A 26158-nucleotide genomic window follows, 5' to 3' on the forward strand; every position below is an offset into this window, starting at 1 on the left:
ATCTCATGGTTCATGAGTTCGAGCCCCACATTGGGCTCTATGCTGACAGCCCAGAGCTTGGAGTCTGCTTCTGATTGTGTTTGTCTCTCTCTGCTTCTTCCCAACTCGCGCTTGCGCTCTCTCTCAAAAAAATGAATAAACGTTTAAGGGGCGCCTGGGTGGCTCGGTCGGTTGAGGGTCTGACTTTGGCTCAGGTCATGAACTCGCAGTTTGTGAGTTCAAGCCCTGCGTCGGGCTCTGTGCTGACAGCTCAGAGCCTGGAGCCTGCTTCCTCTCTCTCTGCCCCTCCCCCACTCATGCTGTGTGTGTGTGTGTCTCTCTCTCTCTCTCTCTATCAAAAATAAACAAACATTAAAAAAATTTTTTTAATGAATAAACATTTAAAAACTTAAAATGCTTTCATATACTTAATTTCATTTTATCTTTTTATCTCTGAGATGAACAAAACAGGTATTATTTTTAATCTGTTTTTTATAGATAAGAGCCTATATTAAGACTCATGTTTTCTATTTATTTATTTATTTATTTATTTATTTGTATATTTATTTATTTAAAAGTAGGCCACACCCAACATGAGGCTTGAACTAATGACCCTGAGATTGTAAGTTGCATGCTCTACTGACTGAACTTGTCACACACACCCCAAACTCATGTTTTCTTACTTTAGTTTAGGGTACCCTGTACTTCACCACTGTGTTTTTTGTGTAAATACATTTCGTGTAAGGCAGCATGCTGTGAGCCAGAGGGACAAAGAAAATGCTGGAGGGGCTCAAAAGGAGGGAGAAATCACTTCAGATGGAGTGATAAGGATAGATCATGATAAAAGTGCCATTTAAGTTGGCCTTGAAAGTTGATAAACCTCTGATGGATGAAGAAGTGAGGGGCTTCTAAGACGAGGTAATATCAAAGGTACAATCATAGAAAGTCTTGAGACTGTTTGAATAATGGCAAGCGAATGTGTTCTGATGAATTAGGGTTAATATGGGTGCCAGAAAGGGAGGCTAGAATTACATTGTGGAAGACTTTAAATATGGAATTAATTTTGTTGGCAGCAGGAAGTAACTAACATTTCTAAGTGGGCAAATGATCTGATCAGAGTTGAACTTTAGGAGGACTAATTAAACAACAGCGTGGAGAATAAATTGTAGCTTGGTAGGACTAGACAAGGAGACCAGGTGACTGAGAGATGAAATTATGAAGGGGGGAGGGGGGGCAAAACTTCTAACCAGTAAGCCATGGCATATCTTGCAGAATATAATATTGAAACCTTTCAACCAAAGACCACTGGGAATACACGTATACTTGAGGAAAGTTGATTAAGTATTTTTAAACTTGCTATAGCAAAAGAGCACAGCTGTGGCAGAGCTGTGGGTTATCTCAGGGAGTTGAGAGGAGCTTATTTATAGGATTTCAGCTTGTGCTGGTGATTCTTGGGAGAGTTTAGGGAGAGCAGAGGTCAATTGTACATTGGATATTTTTAAAAAGTGGAGTTGGATATTTTGGTATCTTATCTTAGAGATGGGAGGATTAAGGAAATAGTAGTCATTTGTGTTAGCCAGAAGAGGGGGATGTTTAGTTATTTTTGTGGTTCGTGAGTGTCCTTGCCTCTAGTTTCAGAAATAATTACACAGTAGTTTTTATCTCTGTCTTTACCACAGTCACAGAATGGTCTTATCTGAGTATTGTTTATATTCTGCCAAAGTTGATTGTATTCAGTTGGGAGCACTATGGTCCAGCTGTCAGCTTGCAGTTTCATTACTTTATCACTACCCAATACATTGATCTGCTGGCCCTTAAGGCATCTAACCAGTTCCCTCTTGTGGTGAGTAGACTCATCCATGTAGTCCAGAATGCTATACAGATGTTATCGTTATCCAGATATGCCATGTCTTGAAAATGAGCAACAGCGTTGAAAATTAAGAGTAAAGGACCAAAAAATGATTGTAAAGGTTTTCAAAATTCTTCACTATCTTCAACATTTCTAGTTAAAATCTGTGCTCCAGCAAAAATAAACTTATTTCTATTTCTACAGTATGTGGTTTGCCCTCTTTGGGTATTATGCCCTCTATGTGAACATGTTCCCCTGGTCCCCTTCTCATGTCCAGATCCTATCTATCAATTCAGATGTCTGTCCCTTCCCCCATGTTACTAAGATCAAGAAAAAACCTACTTAAAATATTATGAAGAATAAATTATGTATTTGGATATACTTAGCTCAGTGGGTCAAGCAGGCAGCAATCTCTTTTCTTTATGAATTCATATAGCAAATTTCTTATACCCCTAAAACACTTATTTCAATGTTTATTAAATACGTATGGTGTCCTCCCTACTAGAAACTATCACTGATGCCATTAAAATAAAACGACGTTTGCTTCTTTCCAGGTTCTTCTTAAGTGTAAGTATAAAGCAGCAGAGAAGTTTAAAAACTCCACCCTCATTCTTACCTCATTCAAGATAAGAGTTACTGATATTCTGTGGTATTTGGCTCTATTTATGTCAGGGAGGTTAAGAGAAGCTTATAGGTGGGTCGATGCTCCTTGCAAAAAGCTGGGATTGGGCAAATAGCCCAACAGGGACTAGGTGTTATCAGAAATACCATTTTAAAATATTAAATGGGTTGGGGCGCCTGGGTGGCGCAGTCGGTTAAGCGTCCGACTTCAGCCAGGTCACGATCTCGCGGTCCGTGAGTTCGAGCCCCGCGTCAGGCTCTGGGCTGATGGCTCGGAGCCTGGAGCCTGTTTCCGATTCTGTGTCTCCCTCTCTCTCTGCCCCTCCCCCGTTCATGCTCTGTCTCTCTCTGTCCCAAAAATAAATTAAAAAATGTTGGAAAAAAAAAAAAAATTTAAAATATTAAATGGGTTAACACTTGAGGAAGTGTAAAATCATAATCTTTTTGTACTGTCTGAAAGGAAATAAATTCTAGTAAAAAACAGGTTTTTTTCTTATATAAATTTAGGAATGACTGCTTGCAAAAAACCTGGGAACCGAGAATGTAATCATCACTGTAAAAATAAACATACATGTGGACATGACTGCTGTGAGTTCCATAAAAGATGTTTATTTCAGGTTTTAAAAATTGAAAGGTCTTTGAATAGTAATAACAGCCTAATTATCTATGTATGATATTTATATCATGCAGTTTATAGTTCAAATGATTTTCTTTCATGAAAAAAATTAGATTAGAAATTATAAAGAAATTTGGCTTTACATGAACACTACCTAAAGTTTAACCTAAAGGATCTAGAATTTCTTCTCATAGGTAAAACTGGAGTTGCACAAAAGTCAGTAATGAAAGAGTCAACAATCTCTTCATATTTATCTGATTTAAGAAACAGGAATGCTGTTTCATCACTTCCTCCAGTTAAACGTCTCAAGGTTAGTTTTAATAACATTTATCCCTTGCTCTGTAATTTAATACATATGAATATTCCTTTATATTCTGTATATCAATTAGGTAGGTATCAGCAGTGTACTTTAGTTACTTCGGGGCTGTATTTTCAAAATACTTCTTCTGAAGGAAAATATAGTTCTTAATAATTAATCTGTAAATCTACTTTTGGAACACAGTTCTACATAGTCCCTTATTAGTGTTTTTGTTGTTGTTAACCAGCAATTGAAACTAGAGACACTTACCCTTTCCTGTGTTCTCTTTGTGTTGAAACTGGTGTGGAAAGTCTGAAGTTGATTTTGATTCATGTACTTGGATGAGTACTGAGCAAGAGCCTGCTTTCCAAGTCATGAAAGAATGGTAGCTTATACAATTGATAGGCTAGTCAGTAGCAGACTTATTCTAAGCCTGCATCATCATATCCAGGGCAAAATAATTGATCAGCCCCAGAAGAGAGGCAAGAAAATAGCAGAATGTCTGTTTCTTCTGTTTCTCTTCTCTTTAACAAGAATGAAGATTTTAAGTCATGAGGCTTAAACAAGGGGAATATTGGGAAACAGGGAGTGACATGCAGTTTGAAACAGCTACCACCTTCTCTGAGATTATAATTTTTTAGTAGCCCAAGCTTTTCCTCCCTCCCTTCCTCCCTCCCTTTCTTCCATCTTTCCTTCCTCTTTCCTTCTCCATTCCATATTATTCCTTCTTTCTTTCCATATTCATTTTTTTAAGTTGATTTATTGTTTTTAGTAATATGTACATCTAGCATGGGGCTCAAACTCACAACCCTGAGATCAAGGGTCTCACACTCTTCCAACTAAGCCAGCCAAGTGCCCCCCTTCCATATTCATTGAGCACCAAGAATATGCCAAGGACTGTTATAGATGCTAACATACTGCTGTGAAAAAGACAGCTTTAGTCCCAATCCTCATAGAGCTTATAGCTGAGTAAAGGATATAGATAGCTAAATAGGCTTTTTCAATGTAGTGTGATGGATGATTCTATGATAGAAATTTAAGATAACTTGAATTTGGATAGAAAGTGTACTCATTCCACATTTGATAGGCCAGGAAAGTATTCCAAACAAACATGACTGAGACTTGAAGCCAAGTATGGAGAGGGAGGCACTATAGTGGTGGTGGAGAGGGATAAAAAAGTATTCCAGACAGAAAATGTGCAGTGGGCCAGAGCTAAGAAAGAGCCAGAGGAGATCTTTTAAAACACTGAAGTTATACAGTACGTCTGGAGTTCAGTTACACGTTGGGGAGTGGAGAGATGAGGGTGAAAAGGCTGAAGAGGTAAGTAAGAGCTGGATAATGAAGGCCTTTTTGCTATTTTAAGGATTTGGACTTTATCCTGAAAGTATTGGGAAACCACTAAAGGGCTTAAAGCAGTGACATTACCAGAATTGCATTTTATAAATTCACTCCGGATGCAATGTAGAGAATGGATTAGAGGATGATAGAAAAGGAACATAAAGACTCATTAGATAGGTTTTGCAGTAATCTAGGCAAGATTGGCCTACTCTAATGTAATGGCAGTAGCAGTGGAGAGTAGTGGCTAGGTTTAAAATATTTCTCAGAGATAGAATCAACTACCCTGGTACTTAATTGCTTATGAGGGGTGACGTAGAAGGATCAAGATGATGACCAGCTTTCTGGGTTGAGCAGCTAGGAACAAAGTGAGGCTTCATTAGGGTAGGAATTCCAAAGGAAAAAACAAGTTTAGAGAAGTAGATATACATTAATTTCAATCTGGTAAATACTGAATTTAGAAACCTGCAAGATGTCTAGGTAAAGATGTTCCACAGACAGTTGAATATAACAGAAAACCAGGAGAAGGAGCTGAGTAGAAATACATATTTGAAAGTCATTCACATGTAGATGATAATTGAAGCCAGGGAAGTAAGTGAGGTGTTTGAAAATGTGTAGAGGGAGAAGAGAAGGCCTAGTAAAGAACCATGAAGAAATACCTACGTTTAAGAAGTGCCTGAGAAGGAGATTTGATTTGAAAACTAGCCTGAATTTCTTATAATTCTGGCAGGAATTTTGCTGTTTGGCTTGTTAAAAAGTGTTGCTATGAAATTGATAGTTGAATTTTTTTTCATTAATAGATGCAAATGAATAAATCTCAAAGTGTGGATCTTAAAGAATTTGGTTTTACTCCAAAACCTTCTCTTTCCAGCGTATCAAGGTATAAATATAATGTTAATATCCAAGGTAGAATAGTCCTTATAAATTCTTTGCTTCTCCAAATAATCATGTGTTCAGAGAAAGGTGAACACTGGCTACATTCAAATCACAGTAATCATGTAGTTCCGTAATGAAGTAATGGCATCATAAGAGTTTGGTTATCTAAATTTATTTAGAACTCTGTAGTTATAGAATATTTTAACATTCATTGAATCATCTCTTTCGCAGGAAACTACCCATCCTATATGTCATGCCCTCAGGCTTTTTCTGCCTTCTAAACAGGAGACAAAAGTATATTTTAGAGAAATCAGGTTGCTGTACAAAGTCTAATCTTTTCCATTTAGGGGCCCACTCTATATTAATAACACTTCAGATTTATAAAATAATTTACAATTTAAAAATTGCACATTGTGCATTATCTCTTTTGACCTTAACAACAACCTAGCTCATAAAATGAGGTATTTCTATCCCATCTCATAGATAAAATAATCGAAACTCATATTCCTGGTTTTAAGAAGACCCTAGATGATAACTCAGCATTCTTTTCCTATATCATGATGCCTAGAAGGCAATCATATATGTCATTTCCCTTACAGATAAGTGTATTCTATATTCAGGGATGACATTTAATATACTTAACAAACAGTACAGAACAGCCACTGACCAATCAGAACAGATGCCAACACTACTTCAAGATATCCTAGCTTTTGTTATCTAATTGAAAGTAGCATTAGCAATAGATTTTTAAGGCTATACACAGATAGCAGATATCTACATATTTGGGACATGTAAAGATGACTAAGTGTCTTGCTTCCATTAAACACCTATTTTTTTACCCTTTACTACTCAGGCTAATGCAGTCTATCATAAAAGTGTTGATTTTAATTTTAATTGTTGATCTAATTTTGATTTAAGTGTTGACTTAATTTTAATATTTAATATTTTTATGGCTTTATCTTTATAAAGGTCAGAGTGTTTAAATACACCTGAATTGTCTATAATGGAGCAGAGGGATCAGCATGAAATCTGTGCCAAAGTTCAACAAGAACCATCTGAATATCAAGACAAAGGTAAATTACCATTGATACTGCCTTGAAAGAGAAAATTATTTATTATTACTTCAGAATGACAATGTTATTGAAAAACCAGCATCTGAAATTACTATGATTAACTTGGCAACATTTTTCTCTTGGGTTATTGAACCAGTTTCAAATTCTTAGGTCTGTTATTTCAGATGGTCTTGCTATATTTGTCACAGATTCTTAAAAAATCTCTGCCCTACATAGCATTGACTATTTTTATTTAAAGATAATATGAGGAAAAGCTGAGAAAATAAGGGATCTCAAGATACACAAAGTGTTAAAATGCTGAACTATTACTTTTATATGTCTTTAGAATTATTTAAAATAATTTTATGTTTATAAAATTAGTCCAGTTTTACAAAATATCTGTGTGACCTTGGGAAAATTATTTAACCCCTTTAGGTCTTAGTCTTATCTTTTAAATTAGGGGATTAAATTAGGTGTCCTTTAATATCTCTCCAGTTTCTAAACCTATGATTCTTACAACTTCCATGATAATAAGAGAATATAACCTAGTTTGTGGAATATAGCTTGTATGTAGTCTAGATTTGCTTTTCATCTGTGTCAGTCATTAAATTCTTTTTCAACATTGAGATTGGTTTATCAATACTCTGGATCCTGATATTAATAGCATCCTTTGTTTGGGTCATGCCACTAATAGCCAGTCTGTTAAAATGTGTGAGAAATAATCCTGGCTATAGAGTTGTTTGTTTGAGTTGCTGTATATAGAAATGGTAAACTTGGGGTTTCCCACAAATAATTTCATGTGTGTGACCTTAGCATCTGTTGACACTCTTTCTTTCATGCTGTCACTTAATGCTTCCTCTGGCCATAATTTAAGATCTTAAGTAGGCAAGGGCTGGCGTACCAATCACCTCTTATGACATGGCAGTCATTAGGCCCAAATAAGAACAAGAAAAGTCCCCTAATCTCACTTAGAGTATCAGAGCATTTATCCAACTTCCTCAAAGCCTGAATATCATTACAACAGGGAGAGAAGGTATGAGATTGTCAACTCTTATTTTTATGTCCCTTCAACCTATAGCCCTCTAACTTACTCCTTGTTCTGCTGCTCTGTTCCCTGCATTTCTGCTTACTTTAATTATCCCTCTTTACTTACATATCCCTCTGTTTACTTTCATGCTGTCTTTACATAGTTTCCCTACTTTGATTTCTTTCCCACCCCCATTCCAAATCCAGTTTATATTATGATATTAAAGTCTCATTAGATATCATTGATAATTGTATCCCTGTTTTACTGAATGGGCCACTTTTTTTTTTTTTAATAGAAGAAGCTGTGTAGTATAGTACTTAAATTCACAGGATCTATAATAATCTGTCTAGTGGTGCCTAACTGAATCAGTTGGTAGAGTATGCGAGTCTTGATCTCAGGGTTTTGAGTTCGAGACCCACATTGGGCTTAGAAATTACTAAAAAATAAATGCTTAGAATAATCTGTCTAGGTTCAAATTCTAGGTCTGCCATTTATTAGTTGTGTCACATTTCATAATAAATCTAACCACTTTATCTCAATTCCCTCATCTGCTTATGTTTTAGGGATTTTACAATTAAATGAGATAATGTACACAAAGCTCTTAGCATAGTATCTGGTACTGTTATTAATAGCAATTGAGTATATTCATTATTCCTTTCACATATTAGTTTTGCATGGCAAAACATACTTTATATGTATTCAAATATTGCTCTTGAGAATGTTTTAAGAAAAACATGCCAATTTTTGTCATCCTAATTCCATTTTCAAGAAAGGAAAAAGAAAAATGTCAGAAACTATATGAGAAAGCATGTTGAATCATAAAATTTAAATTGTAAGGGACCTTTGTGTAATTTTTCATTTTATAATGAAAGAAACCAAGACTCTGAGAGATTAAATTACTTGCCTAAAATCACATATCTAATTAATGGCAGGACCAGAAATAGATTCTATATCTCTTGATTCCCAGTCCAATGCCATTTCTATAAAATGAAATTGACTTTTAGTTGTCAGTGGAGAATTGAAAATTGAATCTATATGAACTCTTTCAACTTTCCACTGTACAACTATATATTCTCTATTTCTGCATCCATCCTTAACTCTGTCTTAAAAGAAGAATTATCTTTTATTCTATTCAAGGCTTATCTCTCCAGCTGTAGTTTTAATCTTTCCAATCCTGCCTCCCCTTAGGGAGGGCCTTAGGAGACCAGTATCCATTTCCTCTTTCCCATATTGTCCATCTCTCTTCCTTATTTCTTTCTCTTCAACATATAAATATGCTCATGTCTCTTCCTTCTTCAGCTCCCTGTTCTCATCTAGCTACTCCTGACCGTTTTGGTGGTAAGTGGCGGAAATGCTACTCAAAGTGACTTAATCACAAAAAAAGAAGACCACTCATGTAAACTTGTAAATCCAGACATGCATCTGGCTTTAATCTTGCTAGATCCAGGCACTATGATTTTAGTCATGCTTCTAGTTTTCTCTCAATCTTTTAGATATGCCTGTTACTACTTGGCTTTATTTTTTTCAATAGTCTTTCTCACATGACAGGTCACCCCTAACTCACATCTTCCCAGTTTAACAGACTTGGTAGAAAAACAGTCTTCCTCTTTTAGCTTTGGTAAACCAGAGTTCATTCTAACTGGCCTCAGCTGAGTCTTGTATTTCTCTCTTGATCAATTCCTACAGCCTGGGGATTGGGTCATATGTTCCCCCGCTGTAGCCCTAGGGACCAGGGTACCGTGAAAGACATCCTCACCAGGATCACATGGAATGGGTGGAGGCAGTTTCCCCAAAGGATGAAAAAGATACTCCTATTAAAAGAAGCGAAAAGGGGCATGTGGATGGCTCAGTTGGTTAAGCATCCAACTCTTGACTTTGGCTCAGGTCATGATCTCACAGCTTGTGAGTTTGAGCCCCATGTCAGGCTCTATGCTTACAGCCTGCACGGAGCCTGCTTGGGATTCTCTTTCCCTCTCTCTCTCTGCCCCTTCTTGCATCTCTCTCAAAATAAATAAACTTAAAAAAAATTTTTTTTAAGGGAAAGCATGTCAGGCAGACAAAAAAACAGAATCACCAGAGTCTTTATATACTTTAATGTCTTGCTTTCCACATCAAAACAAAAATTCTTCAAAAGGCAATTTATACTCACTGTGCTCATTTCCTTACCTCCTAGTCACTTTTCATTCACCAAAATTTGGATCCTCCATCACTCCTTTGAAACTGGTTTCATTTAGACCATTTAGTGATCTTCTAAGTTCTGAATTCAGTGAACTCTTTTCAATTTTTATTTTCTTTGACCTTTGTATTTGACACATTTGGTCTTTCCTTCCTTTTGGAAATCTCTTCTTTGGTTTTAATTAAGCCATTCTGCTTTTCCTACTACTTCTTGAATTGCTTGGGCTTTTCTTCCTTTTGATATTAGAAAAGATTCTTTCTTGCTTCTTTATTCTTCTTGCTTTGTAAACTTTTCTTATTCACTGCCATTCAAGTCCATGTCTACAATTACTAACTATATTTAGATGATTTCTACATCTGCATCTGTATCTTTCTGTCTAGCCCCTGACCCATCTATACAATCACCTTCCTGGACATATCCACCTAAAAGTTAACATATCAGCCTCTGAACTCTTTCTGTCTTCTCTGTACCTCACACTGCTCCTTTTCTTTTCTCCTTAGGTTGGTGAATGAATTCTCTTCTTTTCTAAGCTGCTAAAGGCAGAAAAAGAGTCATCCTAAGTATCTTACCTTACATGCAAGTAATCGCCATGTCCTATTTATTTTGTCTCCTAAACATCTCTCATATCTGTTCTTCTTCTCTCTCCCTTCTGCTGATACTCTAGCTTAGACATTCAATGTCTTATCCATTATAATATGTCTTACTTTTCTCTTTGCTTTCAGTCTCATTATCATTCCATCTGTACCTATTCCGAATGATCTAACAGGCATCTCCCATCACGTAAACCTCTTGCTAAAATATCTTCAGTAGTTATCCATTGCCTATATGGAAAAAAAAAAAATGAATTCCTTAACATTGAAGTTAAGCATCAACATAATTTGGCACTTAAATGCTTGTGCGGTCTCAATGAGCCCTTTTCTTCTACTTTGTGCTCTAGAAATCCTGAAAACGTAGTTTACCAAACATTCTCTGGTCTCCCATACTGCTGTGTCTTTCACATGTTGCTCTCCCCTCACAGAGTATCTTGCCTTCCCCTCTTGCCCATTTTTCCAGGCACCACTCTATCAAGCTCAAATTCCAACATTAACTTCTAAGCATTTTACCCTCTTAGAGGTGTCCCCTCTGACTTCGTTATAGGTTTAAGTCCTGTTTCCTTTGCATTCTCATTGCACTTTGTGCCTACTTCTGTTTTTAGTATGTATTATATTGTGTATGTATATCAATGAACAGAAGTAGAAAAATGTGAACTGGAGTTGTAGAACAGTTGAGAGATAATGTAAGATTTGGCTAGGTGAAGAAAAGTGTAGAGGATATTTAAAAGTGAAGGAAACTCAGTGCGCTGGAGCAAACTTGTGCTGGCTTGTGAGAGATGATTATTCTTGGGAACCGTTCAGCCATTATTAAAAGTTTAATTATATAAAATTTCAATTAAATAAGTTATACTAAAAACAAAGACTGTATTCAGAACTAATATTCTACCATATATTACTGTTTTCTGTGTTCTTGAGATTATTACCTCTATATTTGTATCTGTATGGTGGAAATACTATATTATGGGGTGCTACTATGCATTTCTTTTCAACTTTACTTTTAGAGATATTACATTGGACACTTGAAATTAATCATAATGGGAGTATTTATACCATAGAAATCAGCAAACACTACAAATTAGGACTTGATTTATTGTTTTGTTTAGATTTATGAGTGATGGATAAAATGTTAATAGTGCAGATTAGAGGCACCTAGGTGGCTCAGTTGGTTGAGTGTCCACCTTTGGCTCAGCTTCTGATCTCATGGTATGTGAGTGTGAGCTCCACATTGGGCTCATTGCTGTCAGCGCAGAGCCCGCTTTGGATCCTCTGTCCCCCGCCCCCCTCCCCCACCCCTTTTCCACTCATGCTCTCTCAAAAATAAACATTAAAAAAAATCATGCAGATTAAATTTAATAGTATGTTGTGTACATAGCTATTACATTGAGAATACCATGAAAAATTGAAGGAATATTGTAGTATTTGAAAACCATTGTCTAATTTAGCGAAGAAGTTGCCTAAGTCAGTGAATGAATGAGTAAAGTCCCAACCTCTGTCTTTGTTATTTTACTTTCATCTTAGTTGCTAAAGTCAACAAGAATGTTAAATAGCATTTATGTGAGAACTGTATTCATTTGTTAATTGTAATGATAGGTTGGCTATAGATGTAAGAGTTTGGCAAAACTCAATGAAAACATTCAGTGAAAATCAGATATATGGAATTTATAATTATGCATGTTATATATTTTATTATTATTTTTAAATCATGTGCTACATATCTTTTACCTATAATAAATACATATAATAAACACATGTATGTATATAAATGCATACATGTTTTGAGAAGCAATTTATTAAACATTTATTAGCACAATTACTTTGGAAAACTGCAAGAGTTAAAGGCATTTATTCCCTACAACAATCTTATGAAAAAGGTACTTTTATAATTCCCATTTTGCAGAGGAGAAATGAAGCTCAGAGACTTTAAATTAGTTGTTTAAGATTATACAATGAGAGAAGTGGAATTTTTCACCCAGGTAGTCTGGTTCTAAGCCCAGGCTATAAATAATAGATAACACTGAGGATTTTTTAGCAGGAGAAAATTAAGATCTATTTTGGATAAATATATTTCATAACAATATTCAAAATTCACCTGTAGGGAAAAGAGCTGGGGGGAGGAATACCATTTTAGAAATTATTCATTTTTAGAGTATGGGTATTCTCATCTAGAAATTAATAGGGAAAATTAATTCTGTCTGAAAGAATCTATTGAAAATTCAATTTAGTGCAACTATCAATATATGTACTACAGTAAATAGAATTGGTTGAAAACAATATTCAACAATAATGCTTGACCCAATACTTTTGAAAACTACTGTCCAAACCTCAGTTTAGTAGTTGAAAGATGTGTTTGATATATCAATAGAAAATGATGTTAATGGTTTAAAAAGTACCTATACTCTTTTATACATGCACATGACAGATTTTTCTAGATGGAACTCTTCTACAACTTCAAATGAGAAAGCCCCTCAAACAGTACTGTTCAACAGACATCTTAATGCATCTGGAAACCAGAATTTGACAGATGCGGATAAAAGTAATTCTCCATTCTCAGAAGTTCCGAATGTGAACTTTGAATTGGGAGATGAAGTTTGGGATGATTTTGATGATGAGAACTTAATAGAAGTTACTGATTTTTCAGCCGGTACTGAGAAGACAAATACATCAGGTAAAATTGTATCTTAGCATGAAATAATTTCATGAGAAATTCTTTGAGTATTTTTCAGTTCAGTTTCTGGGACTCATTTTCTTTGTCTTGTTTATGTGCTTGCTTAACTAGCTTTGGTTTGTTAAGATTATGATTTTTAGCGAAACTGAAAAAGTAACCCTTCCATAAATTGCATTTCCTCCTCTAAGGACAGAGGTCAAGGTTTTCCATGATAATGGTGCAGCACATGAGCTTTTTCTATTCTATTGCTCCCCTATATTGTTAAAAACGCTATTCAAATTCAGATTATTTATTGAATTTTCCCTTATAAAACACACTATCCAGCTCTCAATTCTGTGATCACACATAATCTGCTAATGTTTGTGAAGGACAAAAAATACTCCATTTTTAAAAGTATTCATCTGTTAGCCAGGAAAATGAAAGACACCTTTTATTTCTAGCAGACATAACTGATTTTTTTTCAGGTATAAGTAAACAAAATTAGGAAAAAATTAATTTCTTCTGTATTGGATATTGTATTTAAATCGTATACAACCCCAAAATAATGGGACTGAATTTTCTGAATTACTGACAGATTCACTCTATCTCACTAAAACAGAAAATGAAAATCTTGGTAAGTATATGGGAAGACAGCAAAATGGAGATACTGATGGATGACAGAAGGAAATCAGTCCTTCAGAACTATAGTTGCCTCTTAATGTATCCCACCCCAGTGCTCTTTAAAAAAAAAAATCTTCTTAAGGGAAGCAATTAGAAGTCAAAATATTATTGTTTTAGGGCTCTAAGAATTGCCTAAAGAGCTATTATTCCTTCCAGAAGGAATAGGATTTGACCACGTTCACAAAATAGGTCCGGAGAATATATGATGTGGAGTTAGTAGGCACAATTTCCTGTATCGCTGTACAACTACTAGTCCCTACCTCAAAATTAATAGTCATGTGTATTGCAATTTAAGAGGCAATTTGTACTGATTCTTTGAGGTAGCTTAATCCTGTGAGGGCATAGCTTTGACACTGGAAAAATCAGTCTCAATAAATGTCATGTATATAGCACTTTAAATGAACTTAGCTACATGCAGACCATTGAAAATATTGAATGAAATTCAAACTGATCATTTACATGAGTTAAGTAAGTAAGTAAAAGTGGTTTGGGACCTTTTAGTATAGTGACTAATAAGCTAACCCGTGTGTTTATAGTTTTACTCCCTTAGCTTTGCTCCCTTATTTCTCTATGCAAATTAAATGTGATTAGTGAGAAGTATTCATTCCTTCTTTAATCAGATCATATCTGTTGGAGACAGCCCTTGTAGAACTTCTGAAAAGATCCATTCTTCTGTTTCCTGACAGTTTACTTCAAAATGTTATCTCTTTACATAGGATTTAGAAACACTTTGAGTTCAAGTATCCAGGGAAGTAAGCTATCCCTTCAAGAGTCAAAGAGCAAATTCCAAGGAGAAATGTCAAAAAGGCAAGTTTTGGAATTTTGGTTTGAAATACTTTACAAGTGTATATCCTCCTGACATATAATTGGAGAATGGGGATCAAATCATTAGATGTCAGAGAAGCTATAAGGTATTAGCTAACCTGAACCTTCTTACTCTTAGAGCTGTGTTTCTCAAAGATCTATTGACAGACCAACTACTTCAAAAGTATTGAAATATATTAAAAGTGCACATTCCTAAAAAAACAAAACAAAACAAAACAAAAAAACAAAACACATTCCTGGGTCCCACACTAGACTTACTATATCATGATCTCTAGGGCCGGTGCACAGGAATTTTCACTTCTCAAAAGACTTGAAAAGTAAATAGTAGGAATTTGACAGGTAGAAAAGAGGAAGATAAGGCATTCCAGATAGAAGAAGCATGTGTGAAGGGATACGGCTTGAAAAGGCATCTCATGCTCAAGGGTCAATAAAGTGTTGTCTGTATGGTCACAGCATTGAGGCTGAGAGTGCTGAGGTCTGATTGTAAAGAGCCTCAAATGCCATATTTATATAACTTTACCATATCCAGTAGGTCAGGGCTCACAAACTGAAACCACCTTCAAGATGTAGTGGGCCAAGGCCAACCACAGAGTGTCCCATCTAAAAGGCACAACTGTAGAGATATCACAATTACAGATTTCAAGGTATACTACAAAGCTGGGGCACCTGGCTGGCTCAGTCTGTAGAGCATACAACTCTTGATCTTGGGTTTGTAAGTTTGAGCCCCACATTGGGTGTAGAGATTACTTAAAACTAAAATCTTAAATGAGGCACCTGGGTGGCTCAGTTGGTTAAGCGCCCGAATTTGGCTTAGGTCATGATCTCACACTCTGTGAGTTCGAGCCCTGCGTTGGGCTCTGTGCTGACAGCTCAGAGCCTGGAGCCTGCTTCATGTTCTGTGTTTCTCTCTCCCTCTCTCTCTCTCTCTCTCTCTCTGTCTCTCAAAAATAAATAAACATTAAAAAAATTTTTTTAATAATAAAATCTTAAAAAAAGATACACTACAAAAAATATTAATCAAAATGGTATGGTACTGGCAAAAAAATAGACACAACCACTTTTTTTTTTTTTTTTTTTTAAATTTTTTTTTTTTTTTTTCAACGTTTTTTTATTTTATTTTTGGGACAGAGAGAGACAGAGCATGAACGGGGGAGGGGCAGAGAGAGGGAGACACAGAATCGGAAACAGGCTCCAGGCTCCGAGCCATCAGCCCAGATGCCTGACGCGGGGCTCGAACTCACAGACCGCGAGATCGTGACCTGGCTGAAGTCGGACGCTTAACCGACTGCGCCACCCAGGCGCCCCACAACCACTTTTTTATACCATATACAAAATAAACTCAAAATGGATTAAAGCCCTAAGTATAAGACTTGAAACCATAAAACTCCTAAAAAAAATACACAGGCAATAATCTCTTTGACATCAATTTTAGCAATATATTTATGGGTATATTTCCTCAGGCAAGGGAAACAAAAACAAAAATAAACTATTGGGACTAGGCCAAAATAAAAAGCTTTTGCACAGCAAAGGAAACCATGAGCAAAACAAAAAGGCAACCTACTAAATGGGAGAAGATATTTGCAAATAATATATCCAATAAGGGGCTAATATCCAAAATATATAAACACTTTTACAACTCACACCAAAAAACCAATTTGATTTAAAAAACAGGCAGAGGGCCTGAATAGACATTTTTCCAAAGAAGACGTACAGATGGCTGACAGACGCATGGAAAGATGCTCAACATCACTAATTATCAGGAAAATGCAAATCAAAACCATGTGATATTACTTCACACCAGTTAGAATGGGTGATATCAAAAAGACAAGAAATAATAAGTGAGGAGGTAGAGAAAAGGGAACACTTGTGCACTGTTGGTGGGAATATAAATTGGTGCAACTACTGTGGAAAACAGTATGGAGGTTCCTCAAAAATTAGAAATACAACTATGGTAATACCACTGCTGGGTATTTACCCAGAGAAAAAAAACACTAATTCAAAAAGAAAATGCACCCCTGTGTTTATTGCAGCAGCATTTACAATAGCCAACATATGGAAGCAGCCCAAGTTGTGGGTATCGATGAATGGCTAAAGAAGATATGAGATATTTATATATTTGTATCTATATAATATTACTCATCCATAAAGAAGAATGAGATCTTTCCATTTACAACAACATAGATGGACCGAGAGGGTGTTATGCTAAATGAAATAAGTCAGATCATGTGATTTCACTTAGATGTGAAATCTACAAAAACAAAGCAAATGAACAAACACACACAAAAACAAGACTCTTAAATACAGAGAACAAACTGATGGTTGTGTGGCGGTGAATGACAAAATAGATAAAGGGGATTAAGATGTACAAGATTTCCACTGGTAAAATAAATAAGTCACAGAGATGAAAAGTACAGCACGGGGAATATAGTCAATAATATTCTAATGACATTGTATGGTGACAGATGGTAATACACTTACTGTGGCGAGCACTGAGTAATGTATAAAATTGATGAATCAGTAAGTTATATGCCTGAATTTAATATAACATTGTATGTCAATTATATTTCAATAATAAAAAGTAAAATAAATAAAAGGAGCAACCACTACTCAGGTCCAGCCAGTTGTTGCTGTGCAAGAAGTAAGTATCTAGTGTTGTCAAATATTCTGATTTTCAAAAAAAGCTAGGTGTCTAAAATTCGGTGTGACATCTCCTGACTTAAATTTTGAAAACTAATTTTTAAAAATGTGATATAATCTATAGCAACCCCCACTCCAGGTATAGTCTAGTTTTTAGTCTCCATAGTAAGCAGTAGGAAGCCTTCCAAGATACTTACGCACAGGATAAACAATTTGATGAGACAAAATTATTTGTAGATGAGATATAGGTATATGATATAATATAGATAGATAGATAGATAGATAGATAGATAGATAGATAGATAGATTGAATTGTAGAAGGTGGGACCATGAGAAGCATGGTGGCCAGCACAAAAGACAGGTTATGGTAAGGCCTAAACTAGAGCAGAGGTGATGGGAACTGAGAGGTAGTTAGATTTTTGAAACATTTCATAGATAGCACATACTACAGTAGTTGAGGAAGAGGGAAAAAATACATGGCAAGTGAGTACACAAAGATGTTAATCTGAGAATATAAGGCACACAGACATTTGTAAAAGTAAATAGTAATTTTAAAAATGTTCAATTTTGGGGAACCTGACTGACTCAGTCAGTCAGTAGAGCATGAGACTTGTGATCTTAGAGTTGTGAGTTCAAGTCCCACATTGGGTGTGGAGCCTACTTTAAAACAACTTGAAGTATTTTTGCAGAAATGCGAAGTGCATCTGGATAGTGGACTTGGCAAGAAGTCATGGAGAGTAATTATAGCCACAACCAAAACTTTCCCCAAAAGAAATACTGACAACTTTTTATTCAGGGTCTAATTTACTTAAGGATTATTTATTTCTCCTAGTTTAAAAAAATACGAAATTTGTGGTGTCTCTTGGTATTTTTCTCTTATTTAGTCATTTTACTTATCAACATCATAGAATCATAGATTTCAGAGAATTCCAGAGCTGAAGTGTGCTTAATTTAAGCATCATTTAGTTTCTCCACTGCAAGATACTTGAATCACCATCCAACGCCATTGCCATAGGTATTCATGACATCTCTACTAAAACAGCTCTAGTGACCAGGAGCTCATTCACTTCAACATGCCTGATCCGTGTTTGGATCTCTCAGACCATTCAATAGCTTTTAAGAATATTTGTCTAAAATTTGTCTTCTTACTATTTCCATTCATTGGTTCTAACTCTGAGTCATACAAAATAAATGGATTAGAAGCATCAAAGTAGAACAAAGCTGTGGGTGTAGAGAAGCAAAAAATAGGTAGAAAGTAGGAAGATAACAAAGCACGTAGACAGTTTAGTGAGCCATACTTTTAGAAGCTATAAATAATTTGGGGAGAGTTTAAAAGTGATGAACAGAAAATAAGTGGATTTAAAAGGGAATCCTTATCAAGTAGCCTCTAAAGAAAAAATTGTGCCATAAGCTGGAACTAGAAAGAAGGCCTGTGGGACCTGAGGATTTGGGGTGGGAAGGAATCATGCTTTTCCTTTTGTACCCTTTTTGACTATTTTAATTCCTTGCTTTTGATCAAAAACAAAAAGATTCAATCCTATCAATACATGTACTTCTCTACTACCTGTATCCACTGCTTATTACTCTTTTTTTTTCTTTATATGAAATTTATTGTCAAATTGGTTTCCATACAACACCTGGTGCTCATCCCAACAGGTGCCCTCCTCAGTACCCCTCACCCACCCTCCCCTCCCTCCCATCCCCCATCAACCCTCAGTTTGTTCTCAGTTTTTAAGAGTCTCTTATGTTTTGGCTCCCTCCCTCTCTCTCTCTTTTTTTTTTTTTTTTTGGTGGGAATGCAAATTGGTCTTTATTACTCTTTACATGACTATCATATTTTAGCCTTTGAGTGTCATCTTAAATTGTCACCTCCTCAGACATGCATTCATGACTACCTTTTTAAAGTGGGTTTATGTCTTCACACTTTTTCTTGTAATATTACTCAATTAATTTCCTTCATATAACTTCAGGATCTATAATTATGTGTATTTATTGTTTACTCATTGTCTGCTCCTCTACTAGATGATAACTCCCTCAGGATTTGTTTACCTCTTCATACCTAGCTCCTAGTACAATATCTAGCATATGGTAGTGAATAATAAATGTTTTTTAATGAATAAATTTAATACAGAAGATTGAAGGTGAATCCTAGTGTAGTTTTAGATTGGAAGATAAATAAAGGTGTCTACCTACAGTGAGACCAGAGCAGGGAAAGAAGATTAAAAGTTGAGCCAGGTGAGATTTAGAAAAGATTTACAGACTGCTAGGTAATAGAAAATTAAGCATGAGACCCAATTTTAAGGAAAATTACTGAATGATTACTTCTGTAGCCTTTTAAAAATAGTATTTTTATCTAATTTGAAATATATATAGATTGGGGGACACCTAGATGGCTCAGTCAGTTAAGCGTCCAACTCTTGATTTCTGCTCAGGTCATGATTTCATAGTCGTGAGATCAAGCCTTCTGTCCAGCCCTGCCCTGAGCATGGAACCTGCTTAAGATTCTCTCTCTCCCTCTCCCTCTGCCCCTCCCCTGCTTGTGCTCACACTCTTCCTCTTTCTCAAAAAAAAAAAACAAAAAAAAATTAAAAAAATATGTATAAAGTGTTATTTTGTCTAAAGGAAAGGAGATAACACCAGATTTTCCATGAGTCTAAGAAACAGCATCTTTTTTTTTTGTAATAAATATGAAAGACTATAATCATCTTCCCCAAAGAATCACTATTGATCTAATTAAGATGGTTTGTTTCTCTTATTCCCATATTTTACAAATAATTAATTTTGATTTTTAGTGTTGTTTCATCACATGAGAAGCCAGATATTTATTTATCAGATTCTCCTGTGTTCAAGTTTGATGCATCCTCCATGACAAAATTGCCTCCACAAGCTGGAAATGCAGATATTGTAAGAAGCACTTCATTGTTTTTCTTTTAAATTCTGCCTGAAGAGTTAAACTTTCAGTGATTGCCTTTTTTTCTGTTTTCCTCAAAATATAGGTCTGTTTACAAGAAAGAAAACAGCAGAGTCTGTCACCAGAGATTGAAAAGCTGTGCTTTACTCACTCTAAAAAAATACCAAATTCTTCACATTTTATTGAGAAAGTGGATTTCTTTATTAGCAACAATGAATGTAAAAAGGAAATTGATTTCAGGTAAGAATTCTTTAAAGTCTTTCAAGACTATACCAATAAAAACTTTCTGTGAAGAAATTCAGCATTCCTTTTTCCTTGGTTTATTTTAAAGATAACCTAAACATTTTATTTACTTAAAGACATTGAAAAGTTATACCCCTGGTGACCTAAACCCTTAAGACAATTAATAATTTTAAGTATGTCAGTTTTTGAGAATATATGTTTGATACTTTTAATTAAAATATATTTTGTTGCTAAACTTTTTTTTTAAGGATTTGAACACAACATGTTGATAATGTAAAGTGTAAAATTACTGAAATCCAAATGAGATTTGCTAGTTTTTCAAAAGTTCAAGTTGTATTTTAGCCATGGAGCTTTTTCACAATTGTACAGGTTCGATGAAAAGTCATATTAAGTCAAATTAGTGCCCCCATGACTGGTCACTTCTATGGCTAACTATAGCAATTTCTCTATCTCTCTTTAATAGTCAAGGTTTACAGACTTGTTCACATATTGATTAAATATTACTTTTTTAAATGCTTAAAGAAATACCTAAGATGTTTGATCCCTACTTCTCACAGTTTATGAAATCTGATTTCCCCCCAACAGACTTCTTAAGGTTATGCATATTGAAGTTCATTTGATATATTACCTCTCAGCAATCTATATATATTTCTATATTTGCTTTTCCCCCCAGTAGGTATCATCCCGATGATGAAGCTGAGGAAATAAAGTCTTTTCTGGGAATATTTGATGGTATTTTCTAAAACAAACCAAAAAATTTTATCTTATATTAATAAGACAAAGTATAAAGACATCCAGTTATAAAGCAAGCATTTTATTTTTTAAAGGTAGTTCATAATTGTTCAGTTTTTTTTTTCTCTTGGATTTGATCAGTTCTGTTGACTGATTTGCAACAAAATATTTGGACAGATTCATTTTCCTATTGTAACTTCATGAAAAGCACTCTCACAGTGGGTTTGTTTCAGTAAGCTGAAAATTAAGTTGCTCTTAGCAATTATTTGGTTATTAAATACATCTTGACTGGATTTTGACAGGAACTAATTAAAAAATTGTTCTTCAAAAACAAAAAACAAAAAAAAATTATTCTTAATTTTCTCAACAAGAAGAAAGGTAGTCTATGAAAAGAAATGATGCTAGGTTACTGAATCTGTTTATTGTATGGGTTATTCACCAATACTGTTTTGTTTTACTAAATATTTTTAAGAATCTGTGGCTGTCTGAACCTGTTGTTATATAATTTCAAATAATAATAAATGAAACATTAATCAACATAGATTGTTTTCCTTTAGCTTGTTTTCCAGTATGGTGAATCCTAAAACTTTGTTACGTTGACCTTTAGCAAACACTATTTCATGTTATTTTCCCATGAATTTTCTCTCAAATTTATTGATATTTATTGATAAGTAGTGTATAGGCAGTCTAAGAAGTGTTTTTTATTCTATTTATTTATAGATACAGGTGAAGTTGAAGTCCACTTAAGAAATTTTAGGAATTTAGGGGCATCTGAGTGGTTTAGTTGGTTAAGTGTCCGACTCTTGATTTCAGCTCAAATCATGACCTCACAGTTAATGAGTTCAAGCTCTACATTGTGCTCTGCACTGACAGCACAGAACCTGCTTAGGATTCTCTCTCTCTCTCTCTCTCTCTCTCTCTGCCCCTCCCCCTCTCAAGCTCGCTCACTCTCACTCTCTCTCAAAATAAATAAATAAATAAATAAATAAATAAATAAATAAATAAAATAAATTTTAGGAATTTTTCTTTAAGCATAAAAGCCTTAGAGATGAGAAAAGTAGAGAAGAGAAACTTCCAGATGAGATTGTTGTTATTATCATTGGTAAACATTTATGAAGCATCATATATTAAGCATAGAGAAAAAGCTTAAAACAAAACTAAGAAGCTTTATTACCATGTTGAAAAATAAGAGCAACCAGTTCCTTTATTTTAGTCATCTTTACAATTGGCATGTTTCTGCATCTGAATCAATCATGCTACAACCTTTAAAGGTTATTAAACACCATTAAAATGAAAAATTGGTGCACTGCAATCTGCTCATCTTGCATACATAGACTATGACACTAAAGAAATAGCAATTTAATTCGAGACTTATTATGATCTGCTAAGCAAAAGCACTCTGCTTGATACTGCAAAGGAAGCAAATGATGAAAATACTGTTTTTGCTCTCATGGAGCCTACTTTACATTCTGGGAGAGAAACTAAGACATATAGTAATGCAATAATAAAATACAGAATACATTAGAGCAGTGGTTCTCAAGCTTCAGGGTACATTGCAGTCATCTAGAGGGCTTGTTTGGAAACAGAATGCAGGGAACCATACGCAGAGTTTCTGACTCAGTAAGTCTGGGCTGGGACCTGAGAATGTGCATTTCTAACAAATGCCCAAATAAATGCTGATGTTGCTGGTCCAAGGATTGCACCTTGAGAAACACTGCAATAGAGGTTTAAAGAGCTCTGGGAGTTCATAGGAGAGAGAACATAATCCTGACCATAGAGTCGGGGAAGCCTTTATACAGGAGTTAAATTTTTTTTTAATTTTTTTTAATGTTTATTTATTTTTGACAGAGAGAGAGAGACAGAGCATGAGCGGGGGAGGGGCAGAGAGAGAGGGAGACACAGAATCCGAAGCAGGCTCCAGGCTCTGAGCTGTCAGCACAGAGCCTGACACGGGGCTCGAACTCACAGACCGTGAGATCATAACCTGAGCCGAAGTCGGAAGCTCAACCAACTGAGCCACTCAGGCGCCCCTATACAGGAGTTAAAATTTGAGCTGAGCTTTAAAAGATGAAAATGATCTTGATGAACAAACACATGAGAGAAGAACATTCTGGCAGAGGAAACAGCTTGAGCAAAGCTCCTAGGGAGGAAAATATCTATTTGGGGAATAATGAATAGATAATATTAAACATAGGTTAGTGTTGTAGGAGGTGTTTGAAATGTATCTTAAGGCCAGACTGTGGAAGACTTTAAATGCTAAGAAACCTGAGCTTTATTCAGCAGACAAATGTTTCCCAAACTTGCCTGATCATAAGAAACATATGGATAATATATTAAATATAAAAATTCCTAGACCTTACCTGTTTCAGAATCGCCAGGTGAAAGGGACTGGGAATTCTATAGTTTTAACAAGACTTCAGGTTGTTCTTTATTATCAAGCCAATTTTGGAAACACATGGGTAGGTTCACTTCATAAGTAAAACAAATAGCAAATTAACAGCTTTATCATAGACATGCCTTATTTTGTGCAAGTGTTTACCTGGAAAGTTAAATGTAGTAGTTCTTAAGAAGTAGACTGATCTCTTAAAGGAGTCTAGTCACTGAGTATTCTTTCCATGAGTGAATAACCCTACGGTTTCCATTTTGTAGCGTAAGGTTTAAATATATTTCGATGAACCACACAACAGAGCTTTACACAAAAATCTTTGTTGGATTCAATTTTTTCATCTTTTTTTTTTTCAGTTAAAAAAGTCCTTAACAGGCTGTATTTTTCTCACAGTGTTGGCATAATGGCTCCTACCTCATAGGTATGAAACAAGAATTTAATAAGCCACTGCGTAGGACGCTCTTAGTTTAGGGACTGATGCATAATATGTTCTTAGTAAGTGGTAGTTGTTCATACTTAAAAAATATCCTTAGCAGTACTTTATTTTATTATTATTATTTTTCAAAGTTTATTTATTTTTGAAGGAGAGAGAGTGCAAGTGGGCCAAGGGCAGAAAGAGAGGGAGACACAGAATCCAAAGCAGGCTCCAGGCTCTGAGCTGTCAGCACAGAGCCTGAAGCAGCCCACAAGCCGTGAGACCATGACCTGAGCCAAAGTCGGACACTTAACTGACTGAGCCACCCAGGCGCCCCTACTGAGCAGTACTTTAAATAGCCCATGGGGAAGGGGTGAAATAATACAAACAGACTGTCCCCAACTTCTGTCTGGACTCATAGTTTTTTAACTTTATGATGGTGTGAAAATGATATGCATTCAATAGAAACCATACTTGGTCTGTGAATTTTGATCTTTTCCCAGGCTGGTGATATGCATAGGATACTCTGTGGCAAGGTTGGGCAGGAGCAAGGAGCTGCAGCTCCCAGTCAGCCACAGGACCATGAGGATAGACAACCATACACTGACAAACCATTTTGTACCCATGCAACCAAACTGTTTTACTCTCAGTACAGTATTCAATAAAGTACGTGAAATATTCAACACTCTGTTATGAGATAGGCTTTGTGTGAGATGATTTTGTGCAACTGTAGGCTAATATAATTGTTCTGAGCATGTTTAAGACAGGCTAGGCTAAGCAATGATGCTCAGTATGTTTGGTGTATTAAATGTTTTTTAAAAGATGTTTTATTGGGGCGCCTGGGTGCCTCGGTCAGTTAAGCATCCAACTTCAGCTCAGGTCAGGATTTCATGGTTCATGAGTTCGAGCCCCACTGACAGCTGTACTGACAGCTCAGAGCCTGGAGCCTGCTTCAGATTCTGTGTCTCCCTCTCTTTTTGCCCCTCCCCCACTCATGCGCGCGCGCGCGCGCTCTCTCTCTCTCTCTCTCTCAAAAAAAAAATAAAATAAAAATGTTTTATTTATTTTTTTGAGAGATAGAGAAAGAGAGAGACAGAGCGTGAGCGGGAGAGGGACAGAGAGAGAGGGAGAGACAGAATCGCAAGCAGGCTCCACACTATCAGTGGAGCTCCAGTGCAGGGCTCGAACCCATGAACCGTGAGATCATGACCTGAGCCAAAATCAGAGTCAACACTTAACTGACTGAGCCACCCAGGCACCCCAAATGCATTTTTGACTTAATGGTGTTTTCTACTTATAATGGGTTCATCAGGATATAACCTTATCGTAAGTGTAAGTCAAGGAAAATCTGCATTCATTTGCCATATTTGAATTGCAGTAAGTTGCATAGGACTTGACAAATGAACTCTTTGACTTTCCTTAGATGAATCATCCATAGAAATTTTCTCTTGGACCTCCCTCCTATGTACACTTCCTCATGCTTTCAGGTAGATTGCTCTATCTCTGTCCCCTCCTCACCAGCATTCTTAGTTTTATGGTCAGAGCATATATATCTATTTTAGTATTACCTTAAGTAAAATGTAATTAGAAAATAAATCTTCTGGGGCACCTGGGTGACTCAGTTGGTCAAGCGTCTGATTTCGGTTCAGGTCATGATCTCATGATTTGTGAGATCGAGTCCCACATCATGTTCCATACTGACAGCATGGAACCTGCTTGGAATTCTTGCTCTCCTCTCTCTCTGGTCCCCCCAGATCATGTGCACACGTGCAATTCTCTCTAAATAAATACACATTAAAAAATAAATCTTCAAATTCTATTATAATGCATTCCAAAACCAGATAGAAATGATTGCTAAATTATTCACAGTTTACTCCTTAGTAGGGTCACACAAAGTGTCTCTTTACTTTGACCCCATTTCTAGAAAACACCCTCATCAAGGATAGTTAGGGAGCTACTCCTTGAGGACCTGTAGCCTAGGGGTTATATGGATAACACCTGTGGCATCTTACATCAGAACAGGTGTCGATATAAAGAACCTCTTGGGGTGCCTGGGTGGCTCAGTCGGTTGAGTGTCTGACTTTGGCTCAGTGTGAGTTTGAGCCCCGCGTGGGGCTCTGTGCTAACGGCTCAGAGCCCGGAGCCTGCTTCAGATGCTGTGTCTCTGTCTCTGTCTGTATCTCCCCTGCTCACACTCTGCCTCTCTCTCTCTCTCTCTCTGAAAAATAAACATTAAAAAAATTTTTTTTTAATTTAAGAACT

At 35.9% G+C, this 26158-nt stretch overlaps 1 protein-coding gene across 8 annotated transcripts in view; it reads left to right on the forward strand.

Moving 5' to 3' along the window:
• The window catches only part of HFM1 (helicase for meiosis 1), a 92107-nt gene extending 67222 nt beyond the window's left edge, over positions 1-24885 (forward strand). For 3 of the 8 annotated variants that reach the window (XM_060624944.3, XM_078451684.2, XM_060624940.3), the window contains 9 exons: positions 2957-3037; positions 3260-3375; positions 5499-5578; positions 6544-6647; positions 12842-13087; positions 14464-14554; positions 20002-20113; positions 20206-20360; positions 24400-24885. In XM_060624944.3, coding sequence (XP_060480927.1) covers positions 2957-3037; positions 3260-3375; positions 5499-5578; positions 6544-6647; positions 12842-13087; positions 14464-14554; positions 20002-20113; positions 20206-20360; positions 24400-24592 — 1178 coding nt within the window. In that variant the 3' untranslated portion in view covers positions 24593-24885. Of the gene's footprint in view, positions 1-2956; positions 3038-3259; positions 3376-5498; positions 5579-6543; positions 6648-12841; positions 13088-14463; positions 14555-20001; positions 20114-20205; positions 20361-21036; positions 21633-24399 lie in introns of those variants that run through there. The other 5 variants (XM_078451682.2, XM_078451683.2, XM_078451681.2 and 2 more) reach the window with 5 other exon arrangements.
• Positions 24886-26158: the final 1273 nt, after the last annotated feature.

Source organism: Panthera onca, chromosome C1 (genome assembly GCF_046562875.1).
Source record: "Panthera onca isolate mPanOnc1 chromosome C1, mPanOnc1 haplotype 2, whole genome shotgun sequence".
NCBI lineage: Eukaryota > Metazoa > Chordata > Mammalia > Carnivora > Felidae > Panthera > Panthera onca.